The following is an 18,138-nucleotide window of genomic DNA, read 5'->3' as shown; positions in this document are numbered from 1 at the left end:
CACACCCAAGGCATATGAAGGTTTCCAGGCCAGGGCTGGGATCAGAGCCGCAGCTGTGGCAACACTGGATCCTTAACCTGCTGCAGCACAGAGGAACTCCTGGTCCCCCTTGCTTTTCTTTTCCTGAATGACATCTGTATCTGTCCCATTAGAGTGTGGGTCCCTGCCATGTTTGGTCTGCCTGTTACCACCCTGCCAATCCTGGGACATCTGTGACACAGTGTTTTTTCTCCTTCCTCATTTCCCTCGGGTAGTGTCACCTAATTCTAGCACTCTTATCTGGGACCGATTTAAAGGTAGCCTGAACTGACTTGAGAGAATGGAGCCGAGCTAAGAAGAAAGCTCCCTAAGAAAGGAGGCTTTGTAGTTACCCTTCCCCTGGCCTCCAGGCCCCTAACCTGCCCCGCAGCACTCTTTCTGAGGGCTGTTAAAGTGCTGGCTGTAAACAGGACCTCCTTTCTTTTGGCTTCTAGGGAAAGAGACTAATGTGGGCCTCTTGTTACCCAGCAAGTGAATCGGAGCAGTTCTTGCATCAGAACCAGAAACTCCCCCTGCTTCTGGTTGCATTTGACAACAAAGATGACAAACAGAGGTTCCTTTGATGACAGCACTGAAAGGCTAGGAAGAGAAAGAGAATGAGCCAGTGGGATGAACTCTGCAGACTGGCAAAAGATGGGCAGGCAGAAGGGAAGATGGTCTAAAAAAGCCAGCAAGAGGCATGCTTCTTAAACCATGAGAGGGCTTCTGGAAGGGAGAGCTGTCCCTGGGCCTGCCTCTCCCTTTAAGCTGTCTGACTCAGGTTGCTTCGAATGCCAGTTATTGAAGATACGGTTCCTATGGATGTGAGTGCTTAGTTGCTCTACTTTAGCAGTCAAGCAGGACAGGTATGAGGACCAATAAAGCAGAAACTGGAGATCCAAAGACAAAATGACAAGGTCTTTAAGGCATTTCAGGCTCCTCTTTTGAGCCATTTAAGTGCTCCCCCCCCAAATTCATCTTGAATTAAATCGTCTTTTTTTTTTTTTTTTTTTTTTTTTAGGGCTGTACCAGCAGCATATGGAGGTTCCCAGGCTAGGGGAACCACAGCAATGCTAGATCTGAGCTGCATCTGCAAACTACACCACAGCTCATGGCAATGCTGGATCCTTAATCCACCAAGCAAGGCCAGGGATGGAACCCACAACCTCATGGTTCCTAGTGGGATTCATTTCTGCTGCGTCAGGATGGGAACTCCTTGAATTAAATCGTTTCTAAACTTCCTATGGTGACTTTTTTTGGCCATACCTGTAGCATGCGGAAGTTCCTGGACCAGGGAGTGAACCCATGCCACAGCAGTGGTTCAAGCCACATCAGTGACAATGCCAGATCCTTAATTCACTAGGCCACCAGGGCATCCCCTATGGTGACCTTTATAACCTTCTGTAATCTTCAGCCCTATGTTGCCGATACCTTATGTGGTTTAGTTTCTTTTCAAAAAGTGTCCTTTGTAGAATTCCAGGAGGGATGGGTCTTCCTTTGAGAAAATGTGGGCTGGACACTGACTTCCTTTTATCACTATTGGCTTTACAAACGAGTGTCCTGTCATGGGTGGCCTGTGTTGAGAACTCTAGCTGGATGGGAGGTGTTATTAGAAGTAGAAGGTCCAGCCTTTATTCCCTGGAGCAAGAAGGAGAGTTGGAGGTAAAGAGAGGATGGGATTTCTGAGCTTCACTCTTCTTGAACAATTTGTCTTTGGAACGAGATGACTTCTGGCCTTCTTGGAGAGGGAAAGTGGCGAAGTGTGTTTGATTCAGTTGTTTTTGGAAACACCTGGCCCTTGGAAAGGACCTTGGCTTTGGTAGGCTAGCCACCCCATGTTTGACTTCACCCAAGGGAGTTGCTACTCCCTGTCCCAAGGATAGACACTTGGAGGGCTGAGTTCTTCCTGTTGAGCTATAGAAGCTACTTCCCCTTGGTCTTCGGTTAAGGAGGAAGACTTCTGAGCCTCAGTTTCTTGGAGTGTTAGCTCTGGGATTAAGCTGATCCTTGGCCCAGGTTCTGAAGGTACTTGGAGTTCTCTGACGCCTTCCAGAGTAAAAGCACTGGCTGGCTTGCTCCCTTTGGGGCGGGGGCTTTTGCTTTCTGGAAGGAGGCCACCCAGAGGTCTGTGGACTAGAAGGCATGGTGGGTTCTCAGGGGCCATGGGGGAAAGTATTTCTGTCTGAGTTGTTCTTAAAGCTGGGAGGCCAGATCCCTCAGATGGGGCTCCAGTTCCCTCCCAAAGATGGATGTCGATGTCTGCCATGGTCCCCTTTATTTTATTTCCTTCAGGATCTGTGACTTCCCACTGACACAGTTCTGCCATCCTGCTCCCCACACCACTTGCCCCGTGGGGACTAACTTCGGGTTGGTCAACATCTGGAGCCTCTGACTGTGGGGGGAGCCCCCCTGATCTTGAACCTTCCCGGGGGCAGACAGTCTCCTGCTCGCCACTGACTTTCGCTACTTCTTTTGAAAAGTGTTCTTCCATCGTGCCGGCTCCTGCCTTTTGCTGGAACATCTCTCCTTGCCCTTGGAAATCTCTATCCACCTCTTGTTCCAGTCTCTCTTCCTCTGCTGCTCCCTGGCTCACCTCCCAAGGGCAGATTTCTATTTTCTTATCACAAGGAGCCTCTTCTGCTTCCCATGGACATAATTCTGCTACCCTGGCCCTGGCCCTGGCCTCCGCCTCAGAACTGCTATTGCTTCTGTCAGAAGCTTGTAGGGCTGGTTGTGGAAACAGATCTTGACTGTCCCAGGGACACACAGCCTCTTGCTCTCCATCCACCCTCTCTGACTTTTCCTGAACAACCACAACTTTGTGCTCTGGTTTTCCTGGAGCTTTCTCCTTGTCCTCTTGAGGCTCCCCTTCTCCATCCTGTCTTGACACCCCTTCTTCAGGGATTCTTCCAGTCACCTCCCAGGGACAGATCTCGGCACTGCTGTCGGGTTTGTGAGCATCCACAGCGTGAGCATCCCACGGGCAGACCTCAGTGAGTCTGCCCCCAATACCGAGGGGCAGCTGAGAGCCGACCTGAGGTCGGGCAGGGCACTGGCTGCCAGGGTGGGAGAAAGTGCCTGCCGGGGCCATGCTCTCCAGTAGATAGATAGGTCGTGACTCATCGTTCGCTTTGCCCCCATCTTCAGCGGCAAATTCTCCTGCTTTTGAAGATAGAGCTTTTTCTGGGGTTACGTGTTCCAGGAAGGAGTCCATCTTTAGGTCTTGTGTCAGGTCCCCTTTCTCTGCTGCCTCCTCCCTCGCTTGCAAGGAATGCCCCTCTGCCCCCCTGCCCCTCCTGCTGCTGGGCAGGTCTGAGCCCTCAGGGGCCTGCGCAGAGGGTGCCCTCGAGTCCTCCCAAGGACATGTAGCTTCCTGCTCTGGACTCAGTTTTGTCTCCCATTTTGGTATGTCTTCTCCCAGGGAGGCAGGTCTTTCCTTTTCTAGAGTTGTCTCCCTCTGCCCCACTGAATCAGTCCCCACCTCTTGTTCCAGGCCCTTCCCAGTGGCTCCTTCGTTCACCTCCCAGGGACAGATCTTGGCTTTTTCACTGATAGGCACTCCCTCTGCTTCCCAAGGACACACCTCCGCTGTCTTGCACCCACCACAGTCCAGTTCCTGGAGCCCCACGTTGGGCTTGTCAGTGCCCAGAGGGTCTGAAGGCTGATAGAAGCCCCCCTGATCCAAGCTCTCCCAAGGACAGGCCACCTCTCGCTCTCCAGGCGGCGGCTTCTCTGGCTTTTCTGGAGCAGTAGCAGCTATCTTGCCAGGTCCGGAGTCTGCAGAGGCCTTTCCTGTATTGTTTGGAAGTTGCCTAATGGCCTCAACTCCCAAAGCCCTTTCCTCCCCTGCTCCATCACCCACCTCCAAGGGACAGATCTCTGCTTTCTCAGCAGGAAGTGGTTCCTCTGCATCCCACGGACAGACCTCATCAGTTTTGCTTCCCACACCGCCTGACACCTGGAAACTGGCTTTGAGCTGATCTGTGTCTTGAGGACCTGGCGGTAGGGAGAAGCTGCCAGGGTTCACGCTCTCCCAGGGGCAGACTGCTGCCTGCTTTTGGATGTGCCCCTCAGGCTTTTCCCAAGTTGTGCTATCTTTGCTCGCTGATGTTCCAGGCATCATCTCCTTGTCCTTTTGCGATTCTCCTCCTTTTGGTGCCTGTCCCGACATCCTGTCCTCTGTTGTCCTTTCATCCACCTCCCAGGGACAGATTTCTGCCTTGGCAGGTGTTGCATCCTTTACCTCTGACCTGACATCCTCCCGTGGACATGTCCGATCCACGCTGCTTCCTCTGCTGCTGAGGAGCTGGCCACTGGTTTTGGATGAGGAATTGTCGAGATGGGGGCCGGAGTGCCCAGGGACTGTGCTCTCCCAGGGACACACCGACTCCTGCTGTGGGCTAAATTTTGGCACCGCTTTCCCAGTTTGCTCCCCCATCTCTCCGGAGCTCCCTTTGCTGGAGGTTTCCCCCCTTTTCTGGAAAGATTCTCTACCTGGCCCCTGATGCCATGTTTCCTTCCCCATTGCTTCATCACCAAGCTCCCAGGGACAGATCTCTGCATTCCCGTGAGCAAAAGGATCTCCTGCCTCCCACGGGTGCACCTCAGAAAGGCTGCTGCCCAAACGCCCCGAGCATCCAGGGGTTCCTGGCACCTGTGCAGAGACCACTGAAGGGCCGCGGAAATCTGTCCTCTCCCACTGACAAAGAGACTCCAAGCCTTCACCTGGTTTCTGTTCTTTCCAGAAGACTGCTTTCTTGGGGCTCTTCTGCTTTGCCTGGGGAAGCTTCTCTACTTCCTCCTGGGACGGTTTCTCATTCTCGCCTCCTTGACCTGCCTCCCAGGGACAGAGCTCTGTCTGGCCGATGGCAGGTGTCTGAGGTCTGGGCCCAGCAGCTTCCCAACGATGCATCTCCACCTCTCCAGGGTCCCTACTGCCCCCTGCCTCGGACCTGCCCTCGGTTCTCTCAGAGTCCTGAGGGGCTGATCCAGGGTACAGACTCCCGGGATCGGCACCCTCCCAGGGACACACTGCCTCCTGCCCCCTGACCAGCCTCTCTGGCTTTTTCCGAGCAGCGGCAAACATCTCTTTGGGCTTTGATTTTTCTGAGGCTTTCCCCCTCTCGTCTTGGGAGGCATCTGGATCTTGCCTCAGAGCCCCCTCCTCAGGGGCTCCTTCACTCACCTCCCAGGGGCAAATTTCAGCCTTGCTGCTACTGCCAGGCTGACGCGTTTCTGATTCGGTGACTTCCCAGGGACATACCTCTGTCACCCTGTGCTCAGCCCTGCCCAGGGGCTGGAGGCCAGCTTTGGGTGGTTCCCCACACCCCACTGGGGCCCCTTTTGCTTGCTTAGACATTTGGTCCCCAACTGTGCCCTGCCTGACCTGCTTCAGTGGAGCAGGCCCTGTTTTACCCCCGCTCTCAACTTTCCCCTCCCCTAGGCCCTGGGAGGTCCTCCTGCCTCTGTCTTCCTGTTCCCTGCTGCCCTCCTGGTGACAGACCTGGAGCAGCCTGCTGGTGTGAGTGTTCTGCTGGTTCTGCAGGGACTCCTCGTTATCACAGGGGGCGAGCGCAGCCTGCCTACCCACCGCCTCGGGCCGTCCTGGCCGGGGAGACCTGGGGCGTGCCCCCACACCCTCGCCCGAAGCTCGGCCCTTCTCCTTCTCAGGACTCCCTTCCCTGCTCTCCTTCTCTCTGTACGTGCTCCGAGAACGAGTCAGAACTCTGATAGCCAGTCCCAAGCTGCGCATGGAACCCTGCTGAACAGGGGCCTTGAGGCTGTAGGATTTAGAGACAGTCTTGGGCTTGTCCTCACCCCCATCAGCAGCCTCCCCTGGCAGGCGCCCCACATCTGTATCCATCCCGTTCTCCCCAGCCCCCCTTCTCTCTACTGCCACAGAGAGGGCCCTCCAGAGCCTGGTCCGAGCAGGGGCGGGCGAGTGGGTGTCCTGCTCCGGTCCAGAGGGGCCTTCTTGAGCCACCTTTTCTTTCTTCGCTGGCAGTTCTGCATTCTCCCAGGGGCAGATGTAGCTGAGCAGGCTGGGGCTTTGGGGGGGAACTGGGACGGGTGCCAGGACAGGGGCGGGGGCGGGAGCTGGCATCAGCGCTGGGGCCAAGGTGGCCGTGGGAGACAGCATCCCTGGCTCCCCCAGGCCAGCCCCAGACGTGACCATGACGGGGGTGGAGACTTGATGCCGGATGGGCGGGTGGGGCAGCCTCCTCGCAGCCTCGTGCAGCTTTCCGGAGGCGTGCGAGCTGTCCACGCTGCTGCTCTTGGCCGGGGAAGGGGGCGCGGACAGCGGGGCGCCTCGGGCTCGCTCCAGCCGCCTGGTTGACGGCCGCCGCGCGGGGCTGGCCGCGGCCGCCTCCGCCTTCCTTCTCTCCTCGCGCTCCCTGGCCAGCCGGTAGGTCTCCTCCAGGTAGGCCTGGCTGGCCAGGAGCAGGGCCTTCTCCCTGGAGCCCGCCACCACGCTGAGCGACTTGTGCAGCGAGGCGGCCCGGGCCCGCGGGAGCCGCTCGCCCACGGTCAGGTTGTGGGCGCTGGCCGACCTGAAGCCCAGCGCGGGCGGGCCCCGCCGCCGCCGCCGCCGCCGCCACCGACTCGCGGCTCTCGGTCCGCGGGCCCTTCCTGGCCAGCTTCCGCCTCAGCAGCGAGTCGAGCAGAGGCGGGGCCGGCTCGGCGCGGGGCTCGCGCGCCGGCTCGCAGGAGCTGCGGGACTTGCGCAGGCCCGGCGGCGCGGCGGGCTCCCGGAGGCTGGCGCTGAGCAGCCGGCGGCGGGAGGAGCCAGGCAGGCTGCTGCGGCCCGGGGAGCCCGCGTCCCGGGAGTGCTGGCGGGCCAGGGCCTCGGGGAACTCGGCCAGGTACCTCATGAAGGAGCGGCCCAGGCCCTGGCGCCAGCTGCCCCGCTTCTTGGGCAGGTGCGGGTTGTTCGCGGCCATTTCCTTCGTCTTGTGGACCTCGAGCTGCGCGTAGAGCTTCTTCAGCTCGTCCTGGGGGCAGGGAGGGGCCCGGAGAGCAGAGCTGACCTTGAGGGCTAAGCCTCTCCACCTGCTGGCTCCTCTGCCCCTCGGCCCTTGCTGAGACCATCATTCTCGGGGGGGGGGGGGGGGTCTCTTTCTCACCAGCTGTGTCCCTTCCCTGCCGGTTTTCCTTTTTCGTTGTGGGACCCCAGGTCAGATGGAGGTTCCCAGGCTAGGGGTGGAGTCGGAGCTGCAGCTGCCGGCCAACGCCACAGCCACAGCAACGCCCAGATCGGAGCCTTATCTTCCACCCACACCAGGGCTCAGGGCAACTCTGTATCCTTAACCCACTGAGCCAGGCCAGGGATGGAGGCCGCATCCTCACAGAGACTAGTACGGTTCTTAACCCGCTGAGCCGCAGCAGGAACTCCCCACCAGGTCTTAGCCTCTACGTAGGGTTCCCATGACTATACAAATAACCTTAAGCAGAAAAATAGGGCAAGGATTCTCTCCTGATGTAAGACTCAGGAAGAACTTCCTTTCTCGAAGACTGCCAGTCTAGGGAAAGGGGATCCTCATGTGGAATCCCTGATGGCCACTACCTGCCTCAACTCCCCAGCCCCAATGGCCCTAAGGTCGCTAACTGCCCTGGTCTGTTGGAGACTGAGAGACTCCTTAGTCTGCCTCTCACGATGGCCCTGCTGAGTGGGAGTGGAGGACATGAGCGATTCCAGCTCCACTCATGGTTCTGCCTCTGCCTTGCCAGGTGGGCCTCAGGAATCTGGCTTCTGCTGTTTGGGGGTCTTTCCACTTGTGTGGCCTCCTTCGAGGAGAGTCAGGGGAAGCAGCTTAGGGCAAGGGTGGAGAAGACAGGCAGATCTTAAGAGAGAGGAAGAGCTAGGGGGAGCGGAGAGGACCCGCAGGAGCACACAGCCCAGGGGGCAGGGCAGCAGTGCCCGCTGCCCCGTTCCTAAGCTAAGCATCAAGAGGAGGCGGGGAGACTGGTACCTACCCGAATGTCTCCAGGGTCCAGGCTGCGATCACTCCAGGCCGAGGCGATGCTGCTGTTGAGGTAGGAGCCCGAGCGCTGCAGGTTCAGTTCGTCCTCGTACACTTCGTCCAAGATCTCCTCTCGGGGGGAAGCTCCGGGCTTCCGGAACTGGCGGGGGTGGGCATGATTGAGAAAAAAGACTCACCTGGCTCCCTGCCTCATAAATAAGTGGAATTACTTCCTCCATAAATCTTTACCCCCCTCTCTAATTTGGAATTCTGGGGAGTCAAGGAGTTGGTTTTGGTTTTTGGGTTTTGTTTTGTCTTTTTAGGGCCACACCTGAGGCATATGGAAATTCCCAGGCTAGGGGTCGAATCGGAGCTGTAGCCACTGGCCTACACCACAGCCACAGAAACGCCAGATCCAAGTCGCATCTTTGACCTACACCACAGCTCACGGCAACGCCGGATCCTTAACCCACTGAGGGAGGCCAGGGATCAAACCTGAGTCCCCATGGATACTAGTCGGGTTTGTTACTGCTGAGCAATGATGGAAACTCCAGTCAAGGAGTTTTGTTGATTTTCTCCAGGTCAGAGATTGGGGTCTCAACTCCCCACTCCTGCAATTCCTAGCCATGTCCTTCAGCCTCCTCACCTGTCTCTCCGTAAGGAAATGTGTACCTGCTTCCAGTTGATTTTCAGAGGTCACCAACTTCCCAGTTGTGTTTCAAGGGCCCCTCCAGCTCTAGCTCTTATTTCCCTTGCTCAGGAAGTGGAGACAGAGCTTTCTTCCCCGACTCCAAGGTGGACTCCTTGCTTAGGTCCAAGTCCAGCAGGGCCCACTCACCCCCAGGGTGTCGTTCTCACTCTGAGCTGGAGAGGGCGCTGCCACTACAGCAGAGCCACAGTGCCCCTGGCAAAAGGGCTGGGGTCTGCCTCACAGGGGGAAGACCTCACCTTAGGGATGAAGATCAGAGCCAGTGTGGCAGTAACTGTGCTGTGGGTGTGAAAGAAGAAGAGGAGGAGCGTCCAGTCCGGGTGCAGGGAGGGAACCAGCACAAACCTGAGGGTTAGGCGGGAGAGGGATGGTTAGTTGCAGAGGCCGGTGGGAGCAGCCTCTTACCCCCTCACCCATCTCACAGGCTCTGCCCCTCTGTCCCAGCCCTGATCTCCTAGAGGTGCTCAGTGGAGTGAGAAGGGCACTCTTCTTCCTACCCTCTCTAGGATATAGGGCCCACCTCAGGTCTCACATTAATCCCCACCTCCGAGAAGCCCTCCTAGACTACTCCAGCTCGCCTTCCCTCTCTCTCTCTCTCTTTCCTTTTTAGGGCCACATCCATGGCACATGGAGGTTCCCAGGCTAGGGGGCGGATCAGAGCTAAAGCTGCTGGCCTACAGCACAGCCGCAGCAATGCCAGATCCGAGCTGCCTCTGCTGTGACCCACACCACACTCAAGGCAACACTGGATCCCTGACCCACTGAGCGAGGGCAGGGAATGAACCCGCATCCTCATGGATACTAGTCGGATTTGTTTCTGCTGTGCCATGACGGGAGCTCCCCAGCTGGCTTCCTCTGACAGTCTAAGGACCACAGGTTATGGACAGCCCTGCGGGTGGCTTCTACCTTCACCACAGGGCCAGGTCCCTGTGGACCCTCATGGCAGGCCTGCTACTGGGACAGCTGAGGCGTGAATGGGAGGAAGGCAGGGAGAATGGAGTCTGTCTTGGGAGGAAAGTGGTGGGGGTGGAATGGGAGAGGAATTAGAAGTGTGGCATGCTTCCTCGGAGTTCCCGTTGTGACTCAGTGGAAATGAATCTGACTAGCATCCAGGATGCAGGTTCGATCCCTGACCTCACTCAGTGGGTTAAGGATCCAGCGTTGCCATGAGCAACGAGTCTTGGATCCCGCGTTGCTGTGGCTGTGGTGTAGGCCGGCAGCTGCAGTTCCAATTCAACCCCTAGCCTGGGAACCTCCATATGCTGCAGGTTCGGGCCACCCCCCCCCCCAAAAAAAAAGAAGGAGTGTGGCATGCTTCCTCTTCTTGGGTGTTGGTTGTGACACAGGGTACAGGAAAGGTACCTGTGGGGCAGGGAGAGAGCTGCAGGTGGGGGGCCTTCCCCACCTTGCTGAGGCATAGCAGGTGATGCAAGGAGGGCTGGGATGGCGGGACCCTCACCTGGGAGAGAGTGGGAAGAGCGGTAGGTGGGAGGGTCCGTCCTCACCTGGCTGCATGGAAGGCGGCAGAAAGCAGCAGCTCATTATGCAGGGCGATGCCCAGGTACCGAGGCTCGTGGAAAGCCGAGGGGACAGCCCGGGTGGCGTAGCAGAGGAAGCTGCCCCAGCACAGGAGCAGCATCTCAGCTGTGGGGGAATCAGGAGGGACAGAGCCACGTACCACCTCACCCAGCAGCCATGCCACCCTTTTCTCTGAGGGCCGTGCTGGGGTGGTGTGGGGTGGGGTGGAGCCTGGACCAGGGGTCTGGGTACAAAGCGGGACCCCCACAGGTACACAGCCAGGGATCAGAGTGAGGCGGGGCTCAGTGGAAGCAGCTCACCCACAACCATGATGTAGTCCCAGCGGTCGTGGTGGCAGAGGTAGAAGTGGCGGCCTGTGGGAGTGTGGCCTCGAGTCACCAGGGATGTGTGCTGAATGCCTCGCTCTAGGACCCCCGCCGTCCATACAGCCAGGAAGCCCAGCACGAGCAGCAGGAGCAGCCCCAGACGCCGCAGCAGCCGCCCGCTGCTCAGATGGGGGCCCCGCTGGGCCGATCGAGACAGAAAGAGCTGGAGCACTCTGCCAGGGTTAGAGTGTGGGTTGTGGATGCAGGGAGGGGAGAGGCCTCTGTGCATTGCTTCCCTCCTGTTCGCTCAGACCTGTCCTCCCATCCCTTCCATGGTTCACTGCCTCCTCTTACCACCACCCCCTCCCCCCAAAAAAGTTTGCATGGGTGGGAGGGCTATAGTGATGGGAGCGGGCCTTGGGGGCACAGAGGAGCAGAGCTGCTAGGGGTCTGGCTGTGAAGAGCTCATTCCCTAGATGAGCTGGGGTGGCCTGGCATGAGCAGCGAGAGAGCAAGGTCTGCCCGAGACCCTACCTGTAAAGCTTGAGTATAATGGTGCCGTAGACAATGGCAAAACCCAGCAGCCGGACCCAGCGGAGGGCAATGCAGCGGAATACACTGGGCTTGAAGTAGAGGATGAAGACCTGGCGGGGAGAGGACAAAAATAGCTGCTCTCCACTGTGCGTCCGCTATGCGTCAGGCCCAAGCTAAGCACATTGCTGGGCCTTTGTCATAGAGGCACCATCGCCTCCTTTCTGCCAAGGAGCAGTTTTGTTATCAGAGAGGTTAGCTAACTTGTCCTAGGTCACAGAGCAGGTCATGGAGCTCTTTTAAGCCTGGACTCTTTGGCTCCAGCGCTCACTAGGCCAGTCTGACATTTGTGGATGTGAATAGGGGGATTTCGAGGTCTCTGAATTCCCCCCAACAGGGCAGAAAGGAAGGATTCTGGGGTTTGGTGGGTGCCAGGTTGGGACTGTGGGGGATCCTGTAGGGGAGATGGGGTCCGCCGCTAGCTACAAACTCACAGGGAAGTAGAGCAGCAGGGATCCAAAAAGGATGGTTTCCAGCAGTACCACTCCAGATGCCCGGATCCTCTGCAAACCCAGGAAAGAGAGAGGCGTGTAAGCAGGGCGGCAAGAGGACAGAGACTGGATGGTGGTGCTGGAGGGTCTCAGGCCTGCTTTGCGGTGGGGGGGTTGTCACTCAGTGGCCCTGGGCTAAAAGCTTCGCCCTGTAACATTAGCCCTGCCCTCTCCATCCACACAGCCTCTCCTACCACAGGCTCTTAGCTCCACTGGCACTAAGCCTAAGGCCCACCCAGGATTCACACAGCCCCTGCCACCCCAGCCCCGTGCCCCTCCCAGTCCCAGCCTGGGCCTTGCTGCAGACCCGGGCTAGAATCAGAGGTTCCTGGAGCGAGAAGGGATCTCAGGCTTTCCTCCAACTTTGGGTCAGACTGCTTCCTTTTCTAGAAACTCCATCCTCTGTCAGTTGACCTTGGCTCACATGTCCCATTCTCCAGAAAGCCTTCCCCTGCCATCTCAAACAGGATGATTGGTCCTCCCCTCCCAGTTGCCATAGCAACTAACATCTCCACCCTGGCCCTCGTCTTGCTGTGCTGTCATTTTATTTACATGTCTGCTCCTTCCATTCAACCAGAAGCTCAGTGAGGGTTCGGATCATTTCCCCTGGGGCCCCCATGGTGTTCCGAATCAAGTCCGATGCCTTCATTTTACAGGTAAGGAAACAGGCCTAAGGTGATGAGATCACCTGCCTGATGTCACATAGCGAGTTAGATGAAGAATCAGGACCAGGAGTTCCCGTTGTGGCTCAGTGGTTAATGAATCCGACTAGGAACCATGAGGTTGTGGGTTCAATCCCTGGCTTCACTCAGTGGGTTAAGGATCTGGCGTTGCCATGAGCTGTGGTGTCTCGGATCTGGCATTGCTGTGGCTCTGGCGTAGGCCGGCAGCTTCAGCTCTGATTAGACCCCTAGCCTGGGAACCTCCATATGCCATGAGCATGGCCCTAAAAGGACAAAAAGACCAAAAAAAAAAAAAAAAAAGAATCAGGACCAGACCATTTTCTCCCAAGTTCTGGTCCTAGGTAGTCTCTGGTCTCCGGTGATGCCAGAGACCCAAGACGGGTAGGACACATGTGCAGAAGAGAGATGTGGGGCCTTCCCTTGCCTTGCTCTGGCGGCAGCGGTAGGAGGCCAGCATGCTTACGAAGACGGCCAGCATGCAGCAGGTCTGACAGGACAGCACTGCTGCCCGCAGCACTGGGGCTTCCTCTGCCAGGCATGGCGTGGCATCCAGGCAGCTGGTGCAGCCCTCAGCACACGGATGGCACCGCAGCAGCCTCCCGGAGCTGCCTTGATTGGACCCGAATTCCCCTGTAGGCCGGACAGCACTCTCCTCTGAGCCTATGAAGAATAAGACAGATGTGGGGAGAGGGGCATGGCTGAGACCCCAGCCTTTTTTCCCAGCGGTCCCTGCAGCTCTCTCTCCCCCCTCTCCTATGGTCCATGGCCCCTGGGATAGGGTCAGGAGGGGTAGGAATAGGAAGTGGGTATTTTCAGGGGAAGGCATTGTTACAGAGGTGATGCCAGGCTAGGACCCATTGCAAGGTCAGCTTACATCACATTGGCACATTATAGGCTCATTCTCAGAAGGCACAGACACCCCGAAATTCAACCCAGCCTGCCTCCCCTGCTTCTCTTGACTTTCTGACCTTGCCCTACAAGTTTTCTCCCGGTATTTCACCCAACCTGCTTTTCTTCCCCAGGTGCCCACCCCTACCCCCATCAGCTCAGCCTGTAACACACCTGCCTGGCCCTCACCATCGTTACGTACCCCCGGAGCTGCTTGCCCCGTAGAAGCCAGGTCGGCAGCGGCAGAGATAGTGGCCAAGGACAAAGCCCTGACTCTCCAGGGGGATGCACTGTGGGGATGACAAATACCATAGGGATTCGTATGAGGCTTTCCCTTCTGGGAAGAAATAGAGGATCCCTCTACCTTCTTATCGGCAGCACTGGAGGCTACACTAGAGAATCCACCAGAAAGTTTCCCCAGTCCTGGGGATGCCTCCCCTCCCTGGAAACCTTGTTCGGCCCCTTACCAGTGCCTGTCTTCTCCAAGAGACCTCTAAGCAAAGGGTAGGGAGATGGATGGCCCTTTGATTCAGACTGCCCATGACAGGAGCCTCACAGATCCCGTTTCCCAGTGCCCAGCAGTTGCTAGAGCGAGGTGCTGGGGAGGTGGAAGCAAGGAGAACTCTGAGCTCAACTGCACCTGTGTGTTTACATCCTACTTCAGAGGGTCCCCATTGGCTCCCTCTTGGGCAGACAGGTGGGTTGAAAAGGCCCCCACGGATGAGCAGCTTCCTTCCCCAGGGCCGTCCGGCTTTGGCGCAGGACCACTCTCCCCAGCCCTAATGCCAGGCTGGTGGGATGCCAAGGCCAGCTCTTTATTCCACCTCTGCCTATTGATGTTCTCCCAGCAGGGGACAGAGCCGACCTCAGAGCCAGGCAGGGAGGAGGAGCACATGGATGAGGTCAGATCTACTATAGGGAGTCCTTGGGAACAGACAGCCGAGGGGCAAAGGAAGGGAACTTCCATAGCCCACCCCTGACCTCACCCATAAGGTGCTTCTGCAATCATGGTCCCGCTTCCTCTCCTGCTCAGAACACTGGAAAGCGCCCTGTTCCTGCCACCGTCTGTATAATCAGACACATGCATCTCCAGAGATAGAATGGGTTTAAAAGTACACTAGACAATGGGAATCCTTTTCCATTCCTGGACTTGTAGCTCCAAACCCCTGGGCCCTGAAGAGAAACAGATGCCCAAACCCACCCCACCTCCCACCAAGCTGCAGGGCTCGCCTTGGCTTTGCTTCGGCTCAGGAAAAAGCATTTAGTCAGTGCGGATTAGTTCATGGGCCTCCCAGTTTCCCAGTGAGGCTTGCAGGATTACCAACCATTGCTTTCCATTATCCAGATTCTCCTGCATCCATGGCTTTGCTTTTTGCCAGCATCTGGCCTGGATTCCATCATCCCTCCCAGTCCCAAAGCTCTTCAAGCTCCTTCTTTGGTTAGTCTCCTACACCCCAACCAGTAGTACCACTTATTTCAACAAACACCCAACAGAGCATCCTTTGCGGGCCAGAAGGAGCCCAGAGCTCTGTTGACATGGAGGATGTGGTCAAGGAGAAGGAAAGGGGATGAGAAGGTGGTCCTGGGAAGTGATCCTGGGGCCCCAGTACCAGTGGGAGAGCAGACAGGGAGGCATGCTGACATTTCAAAGGAACGAAGGTGGCTGTCTTGGGTGGGGGATGGGGCTAGGCTGTAAGCGTACTCACTTTTTTTTTTTTTGTCTTTTTGCTATTTCTTGGGCCACTCCTGCGGCATATGGAGGTTCCCAGGCTAGGGGTCGAATCGGAGCTGTAGCCACCGGCCGACGCCAGAGCCACAGCAACTCGGGATCCGAGCCGTGTCTGCAACCTACACCACAGCTCACGGCAACGCCGGATCGTTAACCTACTGAGCAAGGGCAGGGACCGAACCCGCAACCTCATGGTTCCTAGTCGGATTCGTTAACCACTGCACCACAATGGGAATTCCCTGTCCTTACTTTTTAAAAGCCCATCTCTATTTATCTCATCAATAGGGACTCCCCTGTAGCCCTGGGAGGCTGGTGTGCCTCTGTCGGTTGCTCCTGAGAGCTGAGTGACAGCAGAGATGGGGAAGTGTGTGGGGGGATGGGGTGGGGAGGCAGGACCCCAGCACCTCCACCCTCTTTATCCTTACCTGGGTGCTGTTGAGATCACAGAGGTGTGTGTTGGAGAACCAGCCTGGGCCGCTGGCACACTGGTTGATGTCCACACTCTGAAGATCTACGTCCATCTGCACCTGCCCCCTAGGGCAGTGAATTGGCAGTTAGGGGTATAGTGAAGGATGCTAAGGCAGCCTTGTGTCCCTGGACGGCAAATCACGGGGCAATGCAAGCTGTACAAACTTTATTTAGCACAGTGGCTGCAGTATGCCAGGAGAGAGGGCACACAGGCGTTCCATCTTCTCATGCTGTTAACCCTCACCGTCTCCTCTGTAACAATCCTCCCGCTAGGTTCTCCCTGCCCCGCCAGCCCCCCCTCCGCTTTTCAACATCCTAGCATTTCCCGATTTCTATCAATGGGTGAAGGGAAGGGGCAAGACATATGGGTGCTGTGGCTCTGATGATCTCTCTGAAAAGCATTTTCACACTTACTCACTGGCACACACACACGCGCGCGCGCGCACGTACACACGCACACATACGCGCACGCATGCATGCACACACATAAAGCTCAGCTATTAACCACCCTCTCTCTTTGCCCAAGCCAGGTCTGAATTGATCACAGCAAAGCAGATATAAAATAGAGGAGCCCAGGAGTTCCCATCATGGTTCAGTGGTCATGAACCTGACTGGTATCCATGAGGATGTAAGTTCGATCCCCGACTTCGATCAGGGGGTCAAGGATCCGGCGTTGCCGTGAGTTGTGGTGTAGGTCACAGACGAGACATGGACCCCATGTTGCTGTGGCTGTGGTGTAAGCCAGCAACTGCAGCTCTGATTCGCCCCCTACCCTGGGCCCTGGGAACCTCCATATGCCAGAGGTGCGGCTCTAAAAAGCAAAAAAATAAAATAAAATAAAATAAATAAAATAAATAAAACAAAACAGAGGAGCCCAGAGTCAGAGCTGCTCTGGGCTGAGTGGGGAGACAGCTGGCAAGGAGACAGGCTGCCTGTGGCCAGGAGAGGAACTCTGCTGGGGACAATGAATGGGGAACAGAGAGCTGGGAAAACAACGTTGCTGGTTGAATGCCTGGCAGTACAGTACCCATTTGCACCCTCCTTCCCATCAGGGCTGCCCATCACCTTTTCACTTGGCTGAGGGAGGAGGTCAGTTATTTGAGGAGAATTATAAACTCCTGGGTCAGGACTTGAGGTGAGAACAGAGCCATTAGGAGTGACCCTGGGGGTCCGGCCAACACCAGGACAAAAAGGGCAATGGTTCCAAGCCCCCCCCACCCCCCGCACCAAGTGTCTTCCTTCCCCTGCAGAAGCCTCCTTTTATAGTTCTAGATGGCTAGAGAGTGGTGGGTTTCACGCCTGGAGAGCCCCCCTGACTCATCCGAGCAGCCGGTGCATGGATGGTCACTGTCAAGGCTGTCACTTGTCACATGTAACGTGTCATCCACACAAGCCCTCTCCTGCCTTGTACCCAATACTCAGACCTGGGGGCCAAGACCTAGGCCCAGCTACGTGCACACATCTGTGCACACACGGATATATCTATGTGTAAATGGATTGATACAGGGCAGACACACACCCGTATAGGTTAACACATAGTTAGAGATTCAACTGTAAATACACACGGCTGAATGCACATTTGCACCCCACCCCGCGACACGCAGGGGCATGCCCAGTGGCCTATGCAGAGCTGACTGGACTTGGGCCCCCTCCCTGCCCCCACAAATCCACAATAGCGTCACATCTCACACAAACCCACTTACCTGACCTCTGGGCTGAGGTCGGGCTTGAGTCCATAGAAGGTGGCTGAGAGTGTGATGAGCCAGCCGGGACGGAGCCGACCCTCCTGGCATTCCAGGAAGGGAGGAGACAGCCTCACGTGCTGCGTGTCCCCCACATAGCCATCCCCCTGTGGCCACTTGGGGCTGCCAAGGCTCCCTAGGTCATTGGTCAGCACCCGCTTCTGCAGTTCAGCGGTGTCCAGGGCCCCGGTGGGGCTTTCCTCCTGCACCCTGTTTCCGGACAGGTCCTGAAGGATGGTCTCCTCCCCCATCCGGGTGGCCTGTAGGGCCAGCTGCAGGTGACTGGCCCCTGGTGGAGGGTTAAAGGTCAGCAAAGCCCGGTATGCCCTTGGGTCCCCCTCAGCCACGCTGCGGACCAGAGCCTGGTACCACTCCACGTCCTCCTCCACGCTGGACTCCCGGATGTCATTGGCTTGTAGCAGCATGTTGAGGAAATTGGCAGCCTGGCTAACGGTGCCTGCTGCCCTCCAAAGGATCGGGGGGAGCTGTGGTCTGGCTCCTGCCCCATGGGCTTCGTAGCGCTCACTGCAATTAGCCCCCGACAGCTGTTGGGCATCTCCAGAGTAGAGGAAAGCCAGGGCTGCCTCAGCCCCCTCTGGGGGGACCCACACAGGTACAGATCCTGGCTTGACTTGGGAGGACAGAGCAGGCAGAGAGCGGAGAGGCCTCGGACCCCCCAGAGCCCAGCCAAAGAGGAAAGAGCAGCCCAGCAACCCCCACACAGGAAGAGGCATGACTGCTGCCCAGGTGCCCATCCTCAGGGCAGCTCTCAGGAGATCCCGAGCAGAGGCTGGCCGCAGTCTGGGGCTGCCTGCTTCCACGCCTCCTACCCTCTTCTTCTCTCTTCCTCTCTCCCTCTCATGCTCAGGCTGTCTTGCCTGTTTTTTTCTTCTAACGTCATCAGCTGGCTTCTGGACGTAGGCATGAGGGTTGTGCTCCCTCCTCTCTCTGTGTGGCACCCCATCGCAAACCCTCTTAATCCTGGCACACCACTCTTCCCTCCCCCCAACTCCC

The 18,138-nt window shown here is 57.2% G+C and overlaps 1 protein-coding gene across 1 annotated transcript; it reads right to left on the bottom strand.

Moving 5' to 3' along the window:
• Window positions 1-1,366: 1,366 nt before the first annotated feature.
• GPR179 (G protein-coupled receptor 179) lies at window positions 1,367-17,879 on the bottom strand. Its single transcript, XM_047758845.1, is given in 12 exon segments — window positions 1,367-6,613; window positions 6,615-7,010; window positions 7,993-8,139; window positions 8,928-9,033; window positions 10,194-10,332; window positions 10,527-10,765; window positions 11,067-11,176; window positions 11,558-11,626; window positions 12,722-12,957; window positions 13,388-13,475; window positions 15,340-15,448; window positions 17,086-17,879. Coding segments are annotated over 12 exon segments (7,167 nt in total). The 3' UTR covers window positions 1,367-1,879.
• Between the last annotated feature and the right edge of the window lie 259 nt (window positions 17,880-18,138).

Source organism: Phacochoerus africanus, chromosome 14 (genome assembly GCF_016906955.1).
Source record: "Phacochoerus africanus isolate WHEZ1 chromosome 14, ROS_Pafr_v1, whole genome shotgun sequence".
NCBI classification, from domain to species: Eukaryota; Metazoa; Chordata; class Mammalia; order Artiodactyla; family Suidae; genus Phacochoerus; species Phacochoerus africanus.
The sequence above is the reverse complement of the archived record's forward strand: the minus strand, read 5'-3'. Positions and strand labels throughout refer to the sequence as shown.